The 16921-nt window shown below is 67.8% G+C and overlaps 2 protein-coding genes across 2 annotated transcripts; one reads left to right on the forward strand and one right to left on the reverse strand.

Annotated features, from left to right (window-relative positions):
- Nucleotides 1-8031: 8031 nt before the first annotated feature.
- Nucleotides 8032-9712, forward strand: NPFF (neuropeptide FF-amide peptide precursor). The gene is made up of 3 exons (XM_064141040.1): nt 8032-8086; nt 8870-8997; nt 9484-9712. Exons 1-3 carry the CDS (start codon nt 8078-8080, stop codon nt 9599-9601), a joined length of 255 nt encoding a protein of 84 aa, XP_063997110.1. The 5' UTR covers nt 8032-8077; the 3' UTR covers nt 9602-9712.
- Nucleotides 9713-9835: 123 nt separating this feature from the next.
- TARBP2 (TARBP2 subunit of RISC loading complex) lies at nt 9836-16252 on the reverse strand. Its single transcript, XM_064141039.1, is given in 10 exon segments — nt 9836-10255; nt 11419-11608; nt 12174-12301; nt 12712-12829; nt 13558-13630; nt 13822-13856; nt 13858-13906; nt 14415-14520; nt 15116-15297; nt 16154-16252. Coding segments are annotated over 10 exon segments (1092 nt in total). The 5' UTR covers nt 16207-16252; the 3' UTR covers nt 9836-10097.
- Nucleotides 16253-16921: the final 669 nt, after the last annotated feature.

Here is a 16921-nt window from a genome sequence, read left to right on the forward strand (position 1 = left end):
GGGGTGGGGGTGGGGGGAGGGCAGGGGGGGGGCTGGGGAAGGTTTTTTGTTGTTGTTGTGGTTGGGTTTGGGGTTGGTTTGTTGTTGTTTGGTTCCGTTTCCAAGCGCCCCCAGGGCAGCTCCAGCACTTCCCCTGCCAACCTCACAGCTTCTGCCCCCTCCTTGTCCCCATGGACCTGCTGGGGGCTGGGACCTGCTGGGGGGGACTTGGGAATGCTGCTGGGCAGAAAAGGTGAGCAGGAGGGAGCCAGGATGGTGACCTGGTGCCCAAGGAGGTCAGAGAGCTCCTGGGGGGCATCGTGGAGAGTGTGGCCAGGAGGATGAGGAAGCTTCTCCCCCACCCCTGCCCTGCCCTGCCCTGCCCTGCCCTGCCCTGCCCTGCCCTGGTGAAGCTTTGTCTGGAGTCCTGGGACCAGTTCTGGGCTCCCCAACTGGGGAGGGGCTGGGGAAGGGCCAGCAAAGGGCTGTGAGGATGATGAAGGGGACTGGGAGGGCTCCGTGATGGAGAAAGGGTTGGGGTTGAGAGCCTGGAGAGGAGCAGCCTGAGGGAGGATCTGATCAGTGCTGATCAATACTTGGGGGTCTGGAAGATGGAGCCAGACTCTGCTCAGCGGTGCCCAGGGCCACTGGGCACAAACTGGCACCCAGGAGGTGCCACCTGTGAGCAGGAGGAGAAAGTTGTTTGGTGTGAGGCTGCCCAGAGGGGTTGTGGAGTCTCCTTCTCTGCAGAGCTTCCAGCCTGGCACCCTGGGCGTGGGCACCCTGGGCAAGCTGCTAGGGGGTGCCCAGCTGGAGCCAGGGTGGGGTTGGCACTGGCTGATGCCCACTCAGGAGTCTTCTGAACGCTCTGCATTGCACCCTGCAGGGTCCCCCCCAGCTCTCAGTGCCATCAACACTAACCCCCCACGTGGCAGATGCCCCTTTGGAGCCATCACTCTGCCACCTGTGCCCTCTGCCACTTCCTTCCTCCTCCTCCTCTTCCTCTTCTTCCTCCTCAGCAGAGGAGGACACAGCCCTGGAGGCTTTGGGACCCTTCCTGCTGCTGTTGCTGCCTCTTAGCGCTGCTCGTGGGCACCTTGGTCCCTGCTCTGCTCCCTGGCACCCAGCCTGGCACCCAGCCTGGCACCCACCCTGGCACCCAGCTTCGTCCCTCTGCTCCCCCTCCCCCCAGGCCACCATCTGGCAGCTGCTCAGGGTTGCCAGAGGGAGGATGTGAGGATGAGGAGGGGGCACAAGCTGGGCCCTGCTCCCTTGGTGCCACTCAGCTGCGTTGCTGCCAGCCTGAGGTGCTCTGTGCTGGCAGTGGAGGTTGTTGTCTCCCTTAGAGTGAACTGGAAGTAAATTTACTCCCTTGGAGTAAGCTGGGAGGAAATTGACTTCCTTAAAGGAACTGGAAGTGAATTTACTTTGTCAGCTTAGAGTAAATTGGGAGGAAATTTGCTTCCTGGAAGTAAATTAGGAGGAAATTGACTTCCTCAGAGTAAACTGGGAGGAAATTTACTTCCTTGGAGTAAGCTGGGAGTAAATTTACTTCCTGGAAGTAAATTAGGAGGAAATTGACTTCCTCAGAGTAAGCTGGGAGGAAATTTACTTCCTGGAAGTAAATTAGGAGGAAATTTACTTCCATAAAGGAACTGGAAGTGAATTCACTTCCTCAGCTTAGAGTAAATTGGGAGGAAATTTACTTCCTTGGAGTAAGCTGGGAGGAAATTTACTTCCTGGAAGTAAATTAGGAGGAAATTGACTTCCTCAGAGTAAGCTAGGAGTAAATTTACTTCCTTAAAGGAACTGGAAGTGAATTCACTTCCTCAGCTTAGAGTAAATTGAGAGGAAATTTGCTTCCTGGAAGTAAATTGGGAGGAATTTGACTTCCTCAGAGTAAACTGGGAGGAAATTTACTTCCTTGGAGTAAGCTGGGAGGAAATTTACTTCCTGGAAGTAAATTAGGAGGAAATTTACTTCCATAAAGGAACTGGAAGTGAATTCACTTCCTCAGCTTAGAGTAAACTGGGAGGAAATTGACTTCCTTGGAGTAAACTGGGAGTGGATTCACTTCCTTAAAGGACCTGGCAGTAAATGCACTTCCCTCGAGTAAACTGGGAGGAAATTGACCTCCTCGGAGTAACTTGGAAGCAATTTGGCTTCCTGGTGCTGAGCTCTGGGGGGGGTTGGGCTCCTGAGCGCCCTCAGCCGCTCCCAGCTGCAGCCCTCGGGGGTGGCCTCGGGGCAGGGAGGAGCTGCCTGAGCCCTCGGGACCCCTCCCGGGCTCCTCCCCCTCCCTCTGGGCTCCTCCCCCTCCTCCTGAGCTCCTCCCCCTCCCTCTGGGCTCCTCCTCCTCCTCCTGAGCTCCTCCTCCTTCTGGGCTCCTCCTCCTCCTGAGCTCCTCCTCCTTCTGGGCTCCTCCCCTTTCTGGGCTCCTCCCCCCTCTGGGCTCCTCCTCCTCCTGAGCTCCTCCTTCTAGGCTCCTCCCCCTTCTGGGCTCCTCCTCCCCCTCCTGAGCTCCTCCTCCTGAGCTCCTCCTCCTCCCAGGCTCCTCCCCCCTCTGGGCTCCTCCCCTTTCTGGGCTCCTCCCCCTCTGGGCTCCTCCTCCTTCTAGGCTCCTCCCCTTCTGGGCTCCTCCTCCTCCTGAGCTCCTCCTCCTTCTAGGCTCCTCCCCCTCCTGGGCTCCTCTTCCCTCTGGGGTCCTTCTCCTTTTGGGGTCTTCCTCCTCCTGGGCTCCTCTTCCTCCTGGGGTCCCCCTCCTGGGCCGCTCAGGCAGCTGGGGGTGGCTCTGAGGTCCCCCAGCTGGCTCTGGCCCCAGGCTCACAGCCCAGGATGGAGCTGGGAGCTGGGAGCGAGGTTCTGGGCTCCTGGGAGGATCCTGCTCGGAGGCTGTGGAGCTGCCTCAGCCTTTGGTGCTCCTTCCTCTTCCTCTTCCTCCCGGGGGGTGCCTGCTGGCCCCCCCTCAGGTCGCACTCGCCACTTTTGAGCCAAGTTGGCCTGTCCAGGGTCTGGGTTTGGGCTCAGCCACACTGGGAAGGCTTCCAGGGACAGCAAAACCCCAAAGCAAAGCCTGAGCGAGGCTGCAGCTCCTGCTGAGGATGAGGAAGGGCAGCAGCTGGGTTCCCACCCATGGGATTTGTCTCCTCCTCCTCCTCCTCCTTTGCCTTCGTCTTCTTCTTTGGGTCCTCCTCGGCCTCTTGGCAGCACCTCCTGGGTTGCTTTTGTCTCTCTGTGCTGCTGCTCTCCTGTCCTGCAGCTTCCCTTGCTCATTTCCAGGCTTCCTCGGGAGCATTTCTGGCCTTGGGGCATTGTGCTCCAGGCTCAGCCCCCCCCAGGCCCCCACCCCCAGACCCCCACCCCCAGACCCCCACCCCCAGACCCACCTTTGGGTCCTCTAAAGCCATTTCTGCAGCCTGTGGTAGGCAGAAGTTTGAGCTCCTGCTGCCCCCCCCAGGGTGTGAGAGCAGAGAGGAGGTTGGGGGGCACGGGAGGGGGGGGGGCGGGGGTGGGTTCAGCTTGTCTTAAACCTGTGCTACCTGCACCAGAACTTTGGGGGGGGTTCATCCTGGGGGGGTCAGAGCCGCTCTGGGGAGCCAGGAGCGAAGGAGGCTGCGGAGGGAGCCGCAGGATCCAGCCTGGCTCACGCTGGGCTCCGGGAACCGACCTCAGGGTCTCTGCCCAGCCCACAGCTGCCAGCTGGGGCAGCCCCCCCCGACCCCCCTGCCCCATCCTGCGGCACGGAGGGGTCCCCAGATCCCCTCCTTGGCTTTGGGGGGCGGGGGGAGGGGGCTTTGAAACGAGCTGGGGGGGGTCAGGGATGAGGAAACTCTGCTGGGAGCATTTGCTTGTGGCTCAGGTCCCTGTGCCCTGCGCTGCTGGGTCCTTGCCCCTGGGGTGCTGGGTCCTTGCCCCTTGGGTGCTGGGTCCCTGCCCCGGGGGTGCTGGGTCCTTGTCCTTTGGGTGCTGGGTCCTTGCCCCTGGGGTGCTGGGTCCTTGCCCCTGGGGTGCTGGGTCCTTGTCCCTTAGGGTGCTGGGTCCTTGTCCCTTGGGTGCTGGGTCCTTGCCCTTTGGGTGCTGGGTCCTTGCCCCTGGGGTGCTGGGTCCTTGCCCCTTGGGTGCTGGGTCCTTGCCCCTGGGGTGCTGGGTCCTTGCCCCTTGGGTGCTGGGTCCTTGCCCTTTGGGTGCTGGGTCCTTGCCCCTTGGGTGCTGGGTCCTTGCCCTTTGGGTGCTGGGTCCTTGCCCCTTGGGTGCTGGGTCCTTGCCCCTTGGGTGCTGGGTCCTTGCCCTTTGGGTGCTGGGTCCTTGCCCCTGCGCTGCTGGGTCCTTGCCCCTGCGCTGCTGGGTCCTTGTCCCTTGGGTGCTGGGTCCTTGCCCCTTGGGTGCTGGGTCCTTGTCCCTTGGGTGCTGGGTCCTTGCCCCTTGGGTGCTGGGCCCTTGCCCCTCGGTCCGCCGGGTCCCTGCGTCTCGGTGCCAGCCTGCAGCAGAGGCTCCAGCAGCAGCTCTGCAGCTCCTCCTAAAGCTCCCTGAGCGTCCTTCGGCTCCGCGGCCAAGGCTCCGCCGAGCTCCAGGCTGCCGCCGCCGCTGCCTGCGGAGCTGCGCGGAGCTGCGCTTGAGCAGGGTCGGGAGGTGCCAAGCAGCGAGAGGTGCCCCTCGGAGGGGCAGCAGTGCCGGGAGGGGGCACAGCGTTGGCATCCAGCACCAGTGCTTCCCTCAGCCCCTCGGTTTGATCCTTAGGGACTCGGTGTTGAGGGGGGGGAGGTCCTCGGTCCCCCCACGCTGCCTGCAGCCTTCCCCCTGAAGGGCATTCCCCTGCCCACCCCGAAGCTGGCAGCACCCCGAGGCAGCTCAGACCTCGCTGGTGACAGGGGTGGGTGTGGGTACCAAGAGTGGCATTTCTCCAGGTCCCTCTGCGTGCGTCGCTGCCCCTGGTGCCCTCGGGGCTGCCCCTGGTGCCCTCGGGGCTGCCCCTGGTGCCCTCGGGGCTGCCCCATCCCTGCTCCCCCTCTGCTTCAGTGCCTTGAGAGCTCCTCAGACCCCAAAGCTCCAGCCCTGGGCACCAACCATGAGGGCACAAGAACCTGGGCAGAGCTTCACCTGCCACTGCTCTCCATCACCCGGGGGGCAGCTTCCCTCTGCCCCCTCCCGGGGTGGCTTTCACCCCCATCCCCCCCAACCCCTCCAGCCTTCAGCAGCAGGTTTGGGGTCTTCACTTCTCCTGCCAGCAGCATCCCTGAGGAGTTGGCATCCTGCCCAGGGCTGTGGCCAGAACCCAGCTCCAGGCTCCTGCAGCCGCGGGAGGCATCCTCCGGTGCCACCCCCGTGCCAGGGGCGGCGGTGCCAACGTCACTCGAGGGCACCGCACGGGTGAGGTTGGGGACCTAAAGGTGCCCATCAGAGGTGGTCTTGAAGCTCAGAAGCAGCCAAAGGTCACCCGGGGGGGGGGGGGGGGGGGGGGGGGTTGGGAGCTGCTTTTCCAGCGGGGGGGATGAGTTTGGGGGTCTGGGGGTGCCCCTCCAGGTGTCCGCGGGCAGCAGAGGGTGGGCAAGGTGTGGCTTGTACCAGCCTGGGGGTGAAGGTTTGGCTTTGGGGTGGTGTCCTCTCCTCAAACTGCTCCCGGAGGGGGGGTGGACACCCCCACCCCTACCCCCCCACACCCACCGAGAGCTGCAGGGTGCCCCCGGGTCGTGCCCATCATCATCATCATCATCATCATCATCATCATCTGCTCCTTCCTCATCGCTTCTCTTGGGGGTGGAGCTGGTTTGGGGTCTGGGGGGGTTGGGATGGACTTTGTCGCCGCTTAGTGTCGCAGGTTCTCCCCCCCCCACCTTCTCCCCTCCCAAAGCCATGAGGCTGAAGATGACTTCTCCTCCTCCTCCTCCTCCTCCCCCCCCGAGCCGCTTCACCTCTTCCTCGGAGACTTTGTGGATTGGGGGGGGGGGGGAAACGAAGCTCCAATTCCAGCCCTTGGGAGGCTTCTCCTCACCCGGGGCCCCCCCCTAGGGCGGGGGGGGTCGGAATCCTCCTGCGGCTGCGCTTTGCACTTTGCCAGCCCCCAGCCCGCAGTGCCTTGACTGAATCCCCCCCCCCACGCCGGGTGTCCTTCCACGGCCGGGGACTGCCCACGCGTGGGGGTGTTGTGTGTGCCCCCCCTGCCCCCCAGCCCACCCTGGCAGAAGCAGGGTTCGGATCCCTGCTGAGGGTCCCCAACCCTCGGCCGTGGACTGGTGTGGGGAGGGGGGCGGGGGGGGGGAATGAGGGATTTGGGGTTCCTAAAGGGATCCATTTGGGCTGTGGGGGAGACCTCCCCCCGAAAGCCGCCATCGGTCGCGGGTTTGCGGGGGGGGGTCAGGGTTGGTCTGGACTCGCCTTCGGGTGGAACTCTCACACCCCCCCCTCCGGCTCGATGCTGAACCCCAGGAGGGTTCCCTCCTCTTCCTCGCCAGCAGACGAAGGTTGGTGTCCCCCCCCCAACCACAAACTGACTCTTGGGGTCTGGATGTTGCCAGCTCAGCAGGGGAAATGTGGACCCCCCCTCCCCACCGCCCCCCCCCAGAAGTTGGTTCTTTACCTCCAGGTTTGTGCTCTCCGAGCCCGGAACGAACCCAGGAGGTGACAAAGGGACCCCCCCCACGGCGGGGGGGGCGGTCCTGAGTGTCCCCTCCTGTGCCCCCTCCCCGAACTGCTTTAGCCGTCGAGCTTAGACGATCAATTATGGAAGAAGCCAAAAGCAGCCCCCCCAGGGCTCAGTATCTATCCCCCCCCCTCGGCACGCATCCCCCCCCTATAGCCAGCCCCATAGCGGCGCCTGCTGCTTACCCTCCCCCCCCCAAAAAAAACCTCACCCCTCCCCCTTCCTGCGGACCCCTCCCGTGCCCCGACGGACCCCCCCCCCCCAAACCCCACTCCCCCACCCCCTTTCCTGCGACCCCCCCCCCCCACGCCCAACCCCCCCAAGCCAAGGTCGGGCTCCTGTGAGCAGGTCCTCACAGCCCCCCCACGCCCCACGCGGGGGTTGGGGACACGGGGGGGGGGGGGGGGGGGGTGTGGAAGGGGACGCGGTTGTGGGGGGGGGGGACACACAGCCCCCTCCCCCCCCCCCCGGTGCCGCCATGTAACGAACGTAACGAAGGTGCCTTTATTTATGCTGCAGCCGCATTAAAGCTACCCACAGCCGCTGTGCCCGCTCCGTGCCAGGGGCACGCCGGTGCCACCTCTGCCCGGGGTGGGGGGGGGAGGGAGGGGTCCGCTCGGGTGGGGACATCTCTGGTGGAACCTGTGCCGAAGTGTCCCACTGGAGTGGCAAGGGGAGGTGCACTGGGCTGGGGGCAGCACGGGTGGCACCTGTGCCAAGGGGAGGGGGTCCCACTCAGTTTGGGACACACGGGTGGCACCTGTGCCGGGGAGGGTTCCACTCGTCTGGGGACAGCACGGGTGGCATCCGTGCCAGGGAGGGGTTCCACTCAATTTAGGACGAGTGGCACTTGTGCCAGGGCATCCTGTTTCGGTGGGAGTAACAGTGGTGGCACCTGTGCCACGGGAGGTCCATTCTGCTGGGGGCAGCACGGGTGGCACCTGTGCCAAGGGGTTCCATTCAGCTGGGGGCAGCACGGGTGGCACCTGTGCCAGGGGATCCCGCTTCGGTAGGGGCAATGCTGGTGGCATCTGTGCCATGGGGTGGGAGTGTTCCACTGGGCTGGGTGCAGCGCGGGTGGCATCTGTGCCAAGGACACCTCCATGGCCGTCACCTGCCTGGGGACTCGATGTGGTTGTGACTGGGCAAGGAGGTGCCAGCGCCCTGGTGGCATCAGACCTGCCCGGGCGGGGGGGGGGACACCGCGGGGCTGTCACCACCCAGCTGAGCCTGGCAGGGGGGGAGTGGGTGGTGGAAGAAGGACGGGACGGGAACGGGCAGCTCCTGGGCGCGCCTCACGCTGAGGCTTTGGGGCCATTCCAGGCGGATTTGGGTAGGAAGGAGCCGGGAAGCGGCGGGGGGGGGGGGGGAGGGCGGGGGAGCGGCCCCGGGGAGCGTCCGCGGGGAGCGGCGGACCGAGGCCGTCCCGTCGAGGCTGCAGGAGCGCGGAGCGGCCACACGATGGCAGCAGTGAGCAGCAGCGGAGACTCGCTAGGGCCGGGGAGCGGCACCAGGGGTCCCGGTACCGGCCGGGGAGGGGGGGTCGGGGATGGAGTCGCTGTCTTATGGGGGGGGGGGGTCGGGTCCGGTCTGGTCCGGGATGGGAGGGTCCAAAATTGGGGGAGAGAGGGTCCTGATTTTGGGGCGTCTCGGCCCTGGGTAGGGGGTCCCGGGGGTCAGGGGGTCCCGAAGGTGGAGCAGCCCCCGGGGGTTGGACAGCCCCGGGGGTCCCGGTTGAGGGTCCCCGGGACATGGGCAGGAGGGGGACAGTGCGGGGCCTCGTCCGTCCGTCCGTCCGTGCACCCATCCCCCCGTGCCGTCTGTCCCCCGTGGCGGCTGTCGCGGCTGCTAAATGCGTTTCATTACCGGCACCCGGCGGCGGCGGGGCCAGGATTGATCCCTCGCCATCTCCCGCTCCCCCGGGACCCCCCGGGACTCCCCCCACGCCCCGGCCCGCTCCGGCTATAAGAGGCGGCGGATGAGTAGCGGGGGGAAGGCGATGGAGGGGCAGCTGCTGCCGCTGCTGCTGCTGCTGGGGCTGGGGGGGGGTCCTGCGAACTTGCCGCTGCTGCCCCGGGACTCTCGACCCCGGTACCGGCCCCGGTACCGACCCCGAGCTGCCCCTGGTGAGCCCCAGCCGAGCGCCGTCGGGGCCGGGTTTTGGGGTGGGTATGGGAGCGGAGTTCGAGGTTTGGGTCGGGGTCGACGTCTCCGTGTCCGTGACCTCCCCCCCCCAATCTGACCCCTCCTCAGGCCGCTGCCGCCTCCCCTCCGGGGCCTCCCCCTCCCGCCGCCGCCGCCGCCGCCCTGGACGCTCTGCTCCGCTCCCTGCAGCGCCCCGGCCCCGGCCGCGGCCCCGGGACCCTCCTGCAGCCACCGAGGTGAGCGGGACCGGAGCGGGGGCGGTCCGAAGGCACCGGGACGGGGACGGGACGGGGCGGGGCGGGGGGGTCCAGGGGGCTTGAAGGAGCCACTGGGGCCGGGGAGGGTCCCGAGTGGCTCAGGGACACCCAGAGGGGACGCGAAGGTCTCCGCTGGTGTCTGTCCGTCCCTGTGCGTCCCGTGTCCATCTGTCCCCACCCGTGCCCATCTGTCCCCACCCGTGCCCATCTGTCCCCACCCGTGTCCCTTCTCCTGGGGCCATTTGGCCACTTCTGCGTCTGTCTGTCCTGCTGTCCCCACCCACGACACCTTCCGTCCGTGTGTCCGTCCCCCCCCCCGCCCCTCCGGCCCCTCTCTCCCCTCCCTGTCCCTCTCTTCCCCTCCTCTGTCCCCATCCCTCCCTCCCCCGTCCCTGTCCGTCTGTCTGTCCCTCCCTCTCCGTGCTGTGACCTTTCCTTTCCCTGTCCCCCGTCCCCCCCACGCAGGTCGGGTCGGGCAGCGCAGGGGGGACCCCAGCCCCGGCTCAGCCCCCGCAGCTGGGACCCTCCTGCTGCCCCCTTCTGGACGATGGCGACACCGCAGCGCTTCGGCCGCCGCCGCTGAGCCTCTGTCCGTCTGTCCGTCCGGCCCCATGGCCGCAGGAGCCAGCTGGCTGCAGAGCCCTCCCCGAGCCCACCTCTGCCTCTGTCCCCCAATAAACCGCTGCCACCCCCCCGCCCCCCCGCCCCTCGTTCTGCCGTTGCCACCGGAGGGGAGGATCTGGGCCCGTGGCGGTGGTGCCCGGGGTGGTGGTGCCCCTTTGCTGCCCCCTCCCCAAGCAGACACCGAGGCAGGGAGTTTACAAAGCCCTCCCCCTCGGCTTTATTCCCCGGGTGGGTCGGGTGGCACCTGGGAACCCTTTGGAGTGTTTCCCATCCCCCCACTCCCCAACCCCCCCCCTCAAAAAGGTGCCAGCCAGGTCCTGTCCGGGCTGTGTCTGTCCATCAGCAGCACCTGGTGCCCCTCTGGGTGCCCGTGGGTGGGTTTGGATGCCCACCAGTGGTCCTTGTGTCCATCCCAGGGTGAGGTTAGAGAGGGATTTGGCTGGGGGGGGAGGTCCTCACTTGCCCCCCGCCATGATGCGCAGGTACTGCAGGGCATTGCGGGCAGCCTGGCACCGGGCACCGTCGCGGGACGGGGCCGAGCCGTGGCACACGGTGGCTGGCTGGGTCGAGAGCTCCACCAGGCACTGGTACAACCCACTGAGGCTCAGGGCATCTGGTGGGGGAGGGACACACACACAGAGGGATGTGGGCACCCTGAGCCCCCTCCCCCGTGCACAGCAGCAGCCCCCCCCAGAGCCTACCCTGAGATGCTCAGAGAGACCTGGAGTGGGGTGGGGGGGGTCTGGGTGGAGCTGGGTTGGGTTGGGTTGAGTTGGGTTGGGTTGGGTTGGGTTGGGTTGGGTTGAGCTGAGTTAGGTTGGTCTAAATTGGGTTGGATTAAGTTGGGTTGAGTTGGGTTGGATTAGGCTGGGTTGGGCTGCGCTGGATTAGGTTGGGTTGGGCTGGATTAGGCTGGGTTGGGCTGGGCTTGATTAGGTTGGGTTGGGCTGGGCTGGATTAGGTCAGGTTGGGCTGGGCTGGATTAGGCTGGGTTGGGCTGGATTAGGTTGGGCTGGATTAGGTTGGGTTGGGCTGGGCTGGATTAGGCTGGGTTGGGCTGGATTAGGTTGGGCTGGATTAGGTTGGGTTGGGCTGGGCTGGATTAGGCTGGGCTGGGCTGGATTAGGTTGGGTTGGGCTGGATTAGGCTGGGCTGGGCTGGATTAGGTTGGGTTGGGCTGGGCTGGGCTGGATTAGGTTGGGTTGGGCTGGATTAGGTCGGGTTGGGCTGGGCTGGATTAGGTTGGGTTGGGCTGGATTAGGTTGGGTTGGGCTGGGCTGGAAGGGACCTCCAGGAGCACGGAGCCCAAGCCTCGGCTGCTGCTCAGCCATGGCCTCAGCACCACAGCTCTGAGGCTCTGGGACCCCCCCGGGCTGGGGACTCCACCACCTGCCGGGGCCAGGCCCTGAGAACCTTCCCAGGGGAGAAGTTTCTGCTCCTGGCCCTGGCCCTGCCCGGGGGCACCCTGAGGCCACCTCCTCTTGGCCTGTGCCCTGTCCCCTGGCAGCAGTGCCCAACCCCCCCTGGCTCCAGCCTGCTCTCAGGCACTGCAGAGCCTCAGGAGGTCTCCCTCAACCTCCTCCCCTGCAGCCTCCCCCGACCCTGCCCTCAGTGCCACCCATCCCACTACCCTCAGTGCCACCCATCCCCCTGCCCTCGGTGCCACTCAGCCCTCTGCCCTCAGTGCCACTCATACCCCTGCCCCCAGTGCCACCCATCTCCCTGCCCTGCTGCCCCCTGGCAGAGGCTGTGCCAGGCCTGGGTGCCCGCACTGACCGATGTCCAAGTAGCTGATGGCGAAGCTCTGCTCCTCGGAGAGCTCCTGCAGCAGGGCACAGGCGCCGGTGCCCAGCGGTGCCAGGGGGTGGCTGCGCAGCTGTGCCATCTTCTCGCCCACTGAGTTCCGCAGCGAGTCCCAGGTGCACCCAGGGGCCCTGCCCCGCAGCCCCTCCAGCCGGGGCCCTGCCTGCGGGCACAGGGCACTGCCCACCAGCCTGGCACCCCCATGCCAGCCCCCCCCAGGGTGTGTGGGCATCAGCCCCCCACCCACCGTGGGGACCAGCTGGAAAGGGGCACAGAGGCTGCCCCCAGCCTGGGCACGTGGGACTGTTCTGGACATTCTGGGCTGGCACTGGGGGGTGCCCATGTCCCTCACTAACACCTCAGCGTGCCCACATCCCCCCTGGTAGCCCCTTGGGGTGGCTTCAGGGTGCCCACATCTACCATTCACCCCTCAGGGTGCCCCTATCTCCCCTACTGCCCTCTCCAGGTGCCCTCCAGGTGCCCATTCCCCCTCTGTTAACCCCTTGGGGTGCCCCTAAGGTGCCCATTTCCCCCATAAACCCCTACAGACACCCAAGTCCTCCTCCTGTTTAAGCCCTTGGGGGTACCCTTCAGGTGCCCACATTCTCCACCTCACAGGGTGCCCACACCTCCCCTATTGCCCTCTCCAGGTGCCCATCTCCTTCCCCAAGCCCTCAGGGCACCCCCATCCTCATCCCACTGCCCCCCCCGGGGGCTGTGCCCAGTACCAGGCAAAACTGCTCCTCCTCGGGCTCGGCCTCGCTGCCCTCCCGCGGCTCCGTGGGCACACTGTGGATGCGCAGCAGCATCCTGGCAGCTGCGTTGCGCTTCGCCAGCTTCTTGGAGGTGCCACTGCCTGTGCCAGGAGGGGGGGAGGGGCGTCAGGGGCGGCTGGCAGCGGGGCAGGGCAGGGCAGGGCAGGGCAGGGCAGGGTGGGCAGGGCAGGGCAGGCTAGGCAGGGTAGGGCAGGGTAGGGCAGGGCAGGGTGGGCAGGGTAGGGCAGGGCAGAGTGGGCAGGGCAGGGCAGGGCAGGGTGGGCAGGGCAGGGCAGGGCAGGCAGGGCAGGGCAGGGCGGGCAGGGCAGGGCAGGGTGGGCAGGGCAGGGCAGGGCGGGCAGGGCAGGGCAGGGCAGAGTGGGCAGGGCAGGGCAGGGTGGGCAGGGCCGGGCGGGCAGGGCAGGGCAGGGGCAGGGCAGGGCAGGGCAGGGGCAGGGCAGGGCAGGGTGGGCAGGGCGGGCAGGGCAGGGCGGGCAGGGTGGGCACGCACCCAGCTCCAGGAAGCGCTCCACGCGGCAGGTCATGGTGAACTCCTTGCGGTGCGCGGGGCCAGACTCCTGCGTGACTGTGTACTCGGGCAGGCGCCAGCCGCGCTGCACCACCAGCTCCTGCCGCACCGCACCGCCACGGCTCAGCCCCGCACCGGCACCGGGCACGGCTCAGCCCCGCACCGGCACCGGGCACGGCTCAGCCCCGCACCGCCACCGGCACCGGCACCGGCACAGTCAGCCCCGCACCGCCACCGGCACGGCTCAGCCCCGCACCGGCACCGGGCACGGCTCAGCCCCGCACCGCACCGGCACCGCCACCGGCACAGTCAGCCCCGCACCGCCACCGGCACGGCTCAGCCCCGCACCGCACCGGCACCGCCACCGCCACCGCCACCGGCACAGTCAGCCCCGCACCGCCACCGGCACGGCTCAGCCCCGCACCGCCACCGGCACCGGCACCGGCACGGCTCAGCCCCGGCACAGGGCACGGCAGCGCCCGGGGACAGCCTGCGGGGCGCGGGGGTGGGAGCTGGGGAAGGGAGGGGGAGAGGAGGCGGAGGGGGGAGGGGAGCAGGGGAGGGGAGAGGGCAGAGGAGGGCAGAGGGAGGAGAGAGAGGGCAGAGGGCAGGGGGCACTGAGGGGGGAGGGCAGAGGGCAGGGGGCACTGAGGGGGAGGGCAGGGATTAAAGAGGGAAATCTGTGCCCAAAACAGGGATCATTGTCCCTAGAACTGAGCCCCCCCCGAGTGCCCAGGGCAGTGCTGGGCACCCCCAAATCAAGCTGAGCCCCCCCCCACCATGCCCTGGCACTGCCACCCTTGGGGGGGTCTCCCTCTTGTCACCCACCTGCAGAGCCCCCACAGGGTTGCACTCAGACTGGGGAGGGGACACAGGAGTCTTCATCTCCAGGGGGGTGCCCCTGTAAGGGTGGGCACAAGGTGAGGGGGGGGCACAGCTCTGGGCACCTTCACTCAAGACCAGGACCTGCCCCCCCAAAAAAAACCCAACCTGGGGAGACAGGAAAGGGGCAAGGGGGGGGGAGAAGGGGGGGGGATGGAAGGGGGAGGGGTTTTAAAGTGACTCCCCCCACAAGAGGGTTTTGGGGGTTACCTGGGTGAGGGGGGGGACACGGCAGGGGCTGGGGGGGGCAGCTGGGGGGCCAGGTTCAGCTGGGGGGGCTGAGGGCAAAGCAGAGCTGGGAGATAAAAGGGGAGAGGTTAACCCCTTCTGGTGACCCCCCCCAAAATAACCCCACCCTCATGGTACCCCCCCTGCTACCCCCAGTTCCCTTAGGACCCCCCAGATAGTCCCAGGACCCCCCCAAGGTATCCCAAATACCCTTAGGACCCCCCCAGTTACCCCCAAGACCCCCTCCACGAGCCCCCAATTCTCTTGGGACCCCCCCCAGATTGTCTCAATTGCTTTAGGACCCCCCCAGATATTCCCAACCCCCCCCAGATCCCCCAATTCCCTTAGGCCCCCCCCAAGACACCTTTAGGGTACCCCCAACCCCCTAGACCCCCCCCTTGCCCCAGCACCCCCAAACTGCACCCCCCCAAGATCCATTCCCCCCCCCTCCCTTCTACACCTGGCACCTCCTGGGTGCCCTTAGCTCCACCCTGACCCCCCCCCAAGAATTTCAGGGTCCTCCTCCCCCCCAGAGGATTTTGGGGGACCCCTCCCTTGCCCCAGCCCCCCCTCACCTGGGCTCCTCGGGGGGGGTGGGCTCCAGCATGTCCCCCCCCTTCAGCAGCTTCAGAGCCACCTCTGCTGCTTTGTGCTTGGCTGCCTTCTTGCTGGGGCCCTGCCCTGGGGGGGCACTGCCTTGAGCCAGGCTGGCACCCCCCGGGCACCCCCCAGGGACCCCCAAAATCCCTCACCGAGGACCCTGGAAGATCTCCCAACCAGGACCCACTCCTGGGGGGCTCAGGAGAGCCTTCTGGGGACACTGATCCCTGTCTGGGCACTGCCAGCCCTGTCTGGGCACAGCTCTCTCTGCCTGGGCACTGCCATACCTCTCTGGGCACTGCCATACCTCTCTGGGCACTGCCAGCCCTGCCTGGGCACAGCTCTGCCTATCTTGGGCACAGCTCTCCCTGTTTAGGCCCAAACTGTCCCTGCCTGGGGGGTGCTGAGCTTGAGACGGGAGAGAGAAGCAGCGACCAGGCTGAGCTGGTGCCAGTCTGAGGGGGTGCCAAGGCAGTGGGTGCTACCCGGGGGTTGCCAGGCGTTGGGTGCCCCCGGGGGGTGCCAGGCATTGGGTGCCCCCTGGGGGGTGCCAGGCATTGGGTGCCCCCGGGGGTGCCAGGCAGCAGTGCCCCCCGGGGGGTGCCAGGCGTTGGGTGCCCCCCGGGGGGTGCCAGGCGTTGGGTGCCCCCGGGGGTGCCAGGCGTTGGGTGCCCACCTGTGCAGCTGAGGGGGCCCAGCGTGACGCGGAAGGTGAAGTTGGGCTGATGGGCCTGGCCCTCGGCCTTGAGCAGGTCGTAGCCTGGGGTCCTGCCTAGGCGAGTGCCATACTCCTGCAGCAGGCTGATGGGAGTCTTGCCAGGGTTGGTGGCCAGCATCTGCTCCAGGCTGGGCACAGGGCTGGCACCCAGGCGGGCACCAGCAATCAGCCGAGAGACCGAGAGGAGGAAGAGAGGAGCTTGGGGAAGGGGGAAGGAGGAGAAGGGGAAAGGGAAAGGGGGGTGGTGGGGGCACGGGGGGCACGAGGGGGCACTGGGGTGAGGTGTGAGGGCACGAAGAGGAGGGTGGCACTGCCCAGGCACAGGGGTGGCACTGCCCAGGCACAGGGGTGGCACTGCCCAGAGCATGGGGGCACAAGGGACAGGGCTGGAGACACAGGGACGGGGATAGGGTCCGGGATGGAAGGACAGGGACAGAGATGGGGACAGGATCTGAGGGACAGGGACAGGGACAGGGATGGGAACTGAACTGGGGCTGGGGACTGGGATGGAGAATCAGAGACAGGAACCGGGACCGGGATGGAGCCCCAGGGCCGGGACGGAGCCCCAGGGCCGGGGATGGAGCCCCAGGGCCGGGATGGAGCCCCAGGGCCGGGGACGGAGCCCCAGGGCCGGGGACGGAGCCCCAGGGCCGGGGATGGAGCCCCAGGGCCGGGATGGAGCCCCAGGGCCGGGACGCGGACAGCGCTGGGGTCCCAGGGCTGGCACCGCCACAGCACCGGAGCCGGCGGCGGGCCCGCGCGTGCCACCGTTCCCCACCGCCCCCAGCCCTCCCTTTCCCCACCCCGAGCCGCTACCGGTAACCCTCGGAGGCCTCATGCAGGCCTCAGCCTCCCTCTCCCCACCCTCAGGCGGCGAAGCTGCGGCCGGGGCCGGGGCCGGGGGCCGGTGTCAGCTCCCGGGGCAAGCAGAGGAGGGGAAGCGATCCCGGAGGGCGGGAAGGGAGGTTTGGGACCCTGCCGGTGCCGCTCCGGTACCTTGGGAAGCCGCCGCTCCGCCTGGCCCCGCCGCCCGCCCCCTCCTCACTCATCCCCGCCGCGCTCCGGCCCCGCACCGCCGCCGCCGCCAGGGGGCGCCCGCGCGGAGCGGCCCTGCCCGCGCCCCGTACCCGCGGGGGCTGACGGGAGGCGGCGGGGCGGGGCGCGCGCGGGGGCTCATGGGAAGTGTAGTCCGCGCGGGGCAGGACCGGGAGCGCTGGAGGCGAACTGGGGGCGCTGGGACGGACCCGGACCGGGAGCGCTGGGACGGACCTGGACCCGGACCCGGACCGGGAGCGCTGGGACGGAACCGGACCCGGACCCGGACCGGGAGCACTGGGACGGAACCGGACCCGGGCCGGGAGCGCTGGGACAGACCCGGACCGGGGGCGCTGGGACAGACCCGGACCCGGAGTGGGGGCGCTGGGACGGACCCGCACCGGGAGCGCTGGGGGCGGAACCGGACCCGGACCGGGAGCGCTGGGGCGGAACCGGACCCGGAGCGGGGGCACTGAAACGGACCCGGACCCGGACCGGGGACGCTGGGACGGAACCGGACCGGGGCACTGGGGACGGAACCGGACCCGGACCGGGAGCGCTGGGACGGAACCGGACCCGGACCGGAGGCGCTGGGACGGAACCGGACCCGGACCGGAGGCGCTGGGACGGAACCGGACCCGGACCGGGAGCGCTGGGGTGGAACCGGACCCGGACCGGGGGCACTGGGGGCGGAACCGGACCCGGACCGGGAGCGCTGGGGCGGAACCG

This window comes from Pogoniulus pusillus, unplaced genomic scaffold (assembly GCF_015220805.1).
Source record: "Pogoniulus pusillus isolate bPogPus1 unplaced genomic scaffold, bPogPus1.pri S76, whole genome shotgun sequence".
In the NCBI taxonomy this organism is placed as follows: Eukaryota; Metazoa; Chordata; class Aves; order Piciformes; family Lybiidae; genus Pogoniulus; species Pogoniulus pusillus.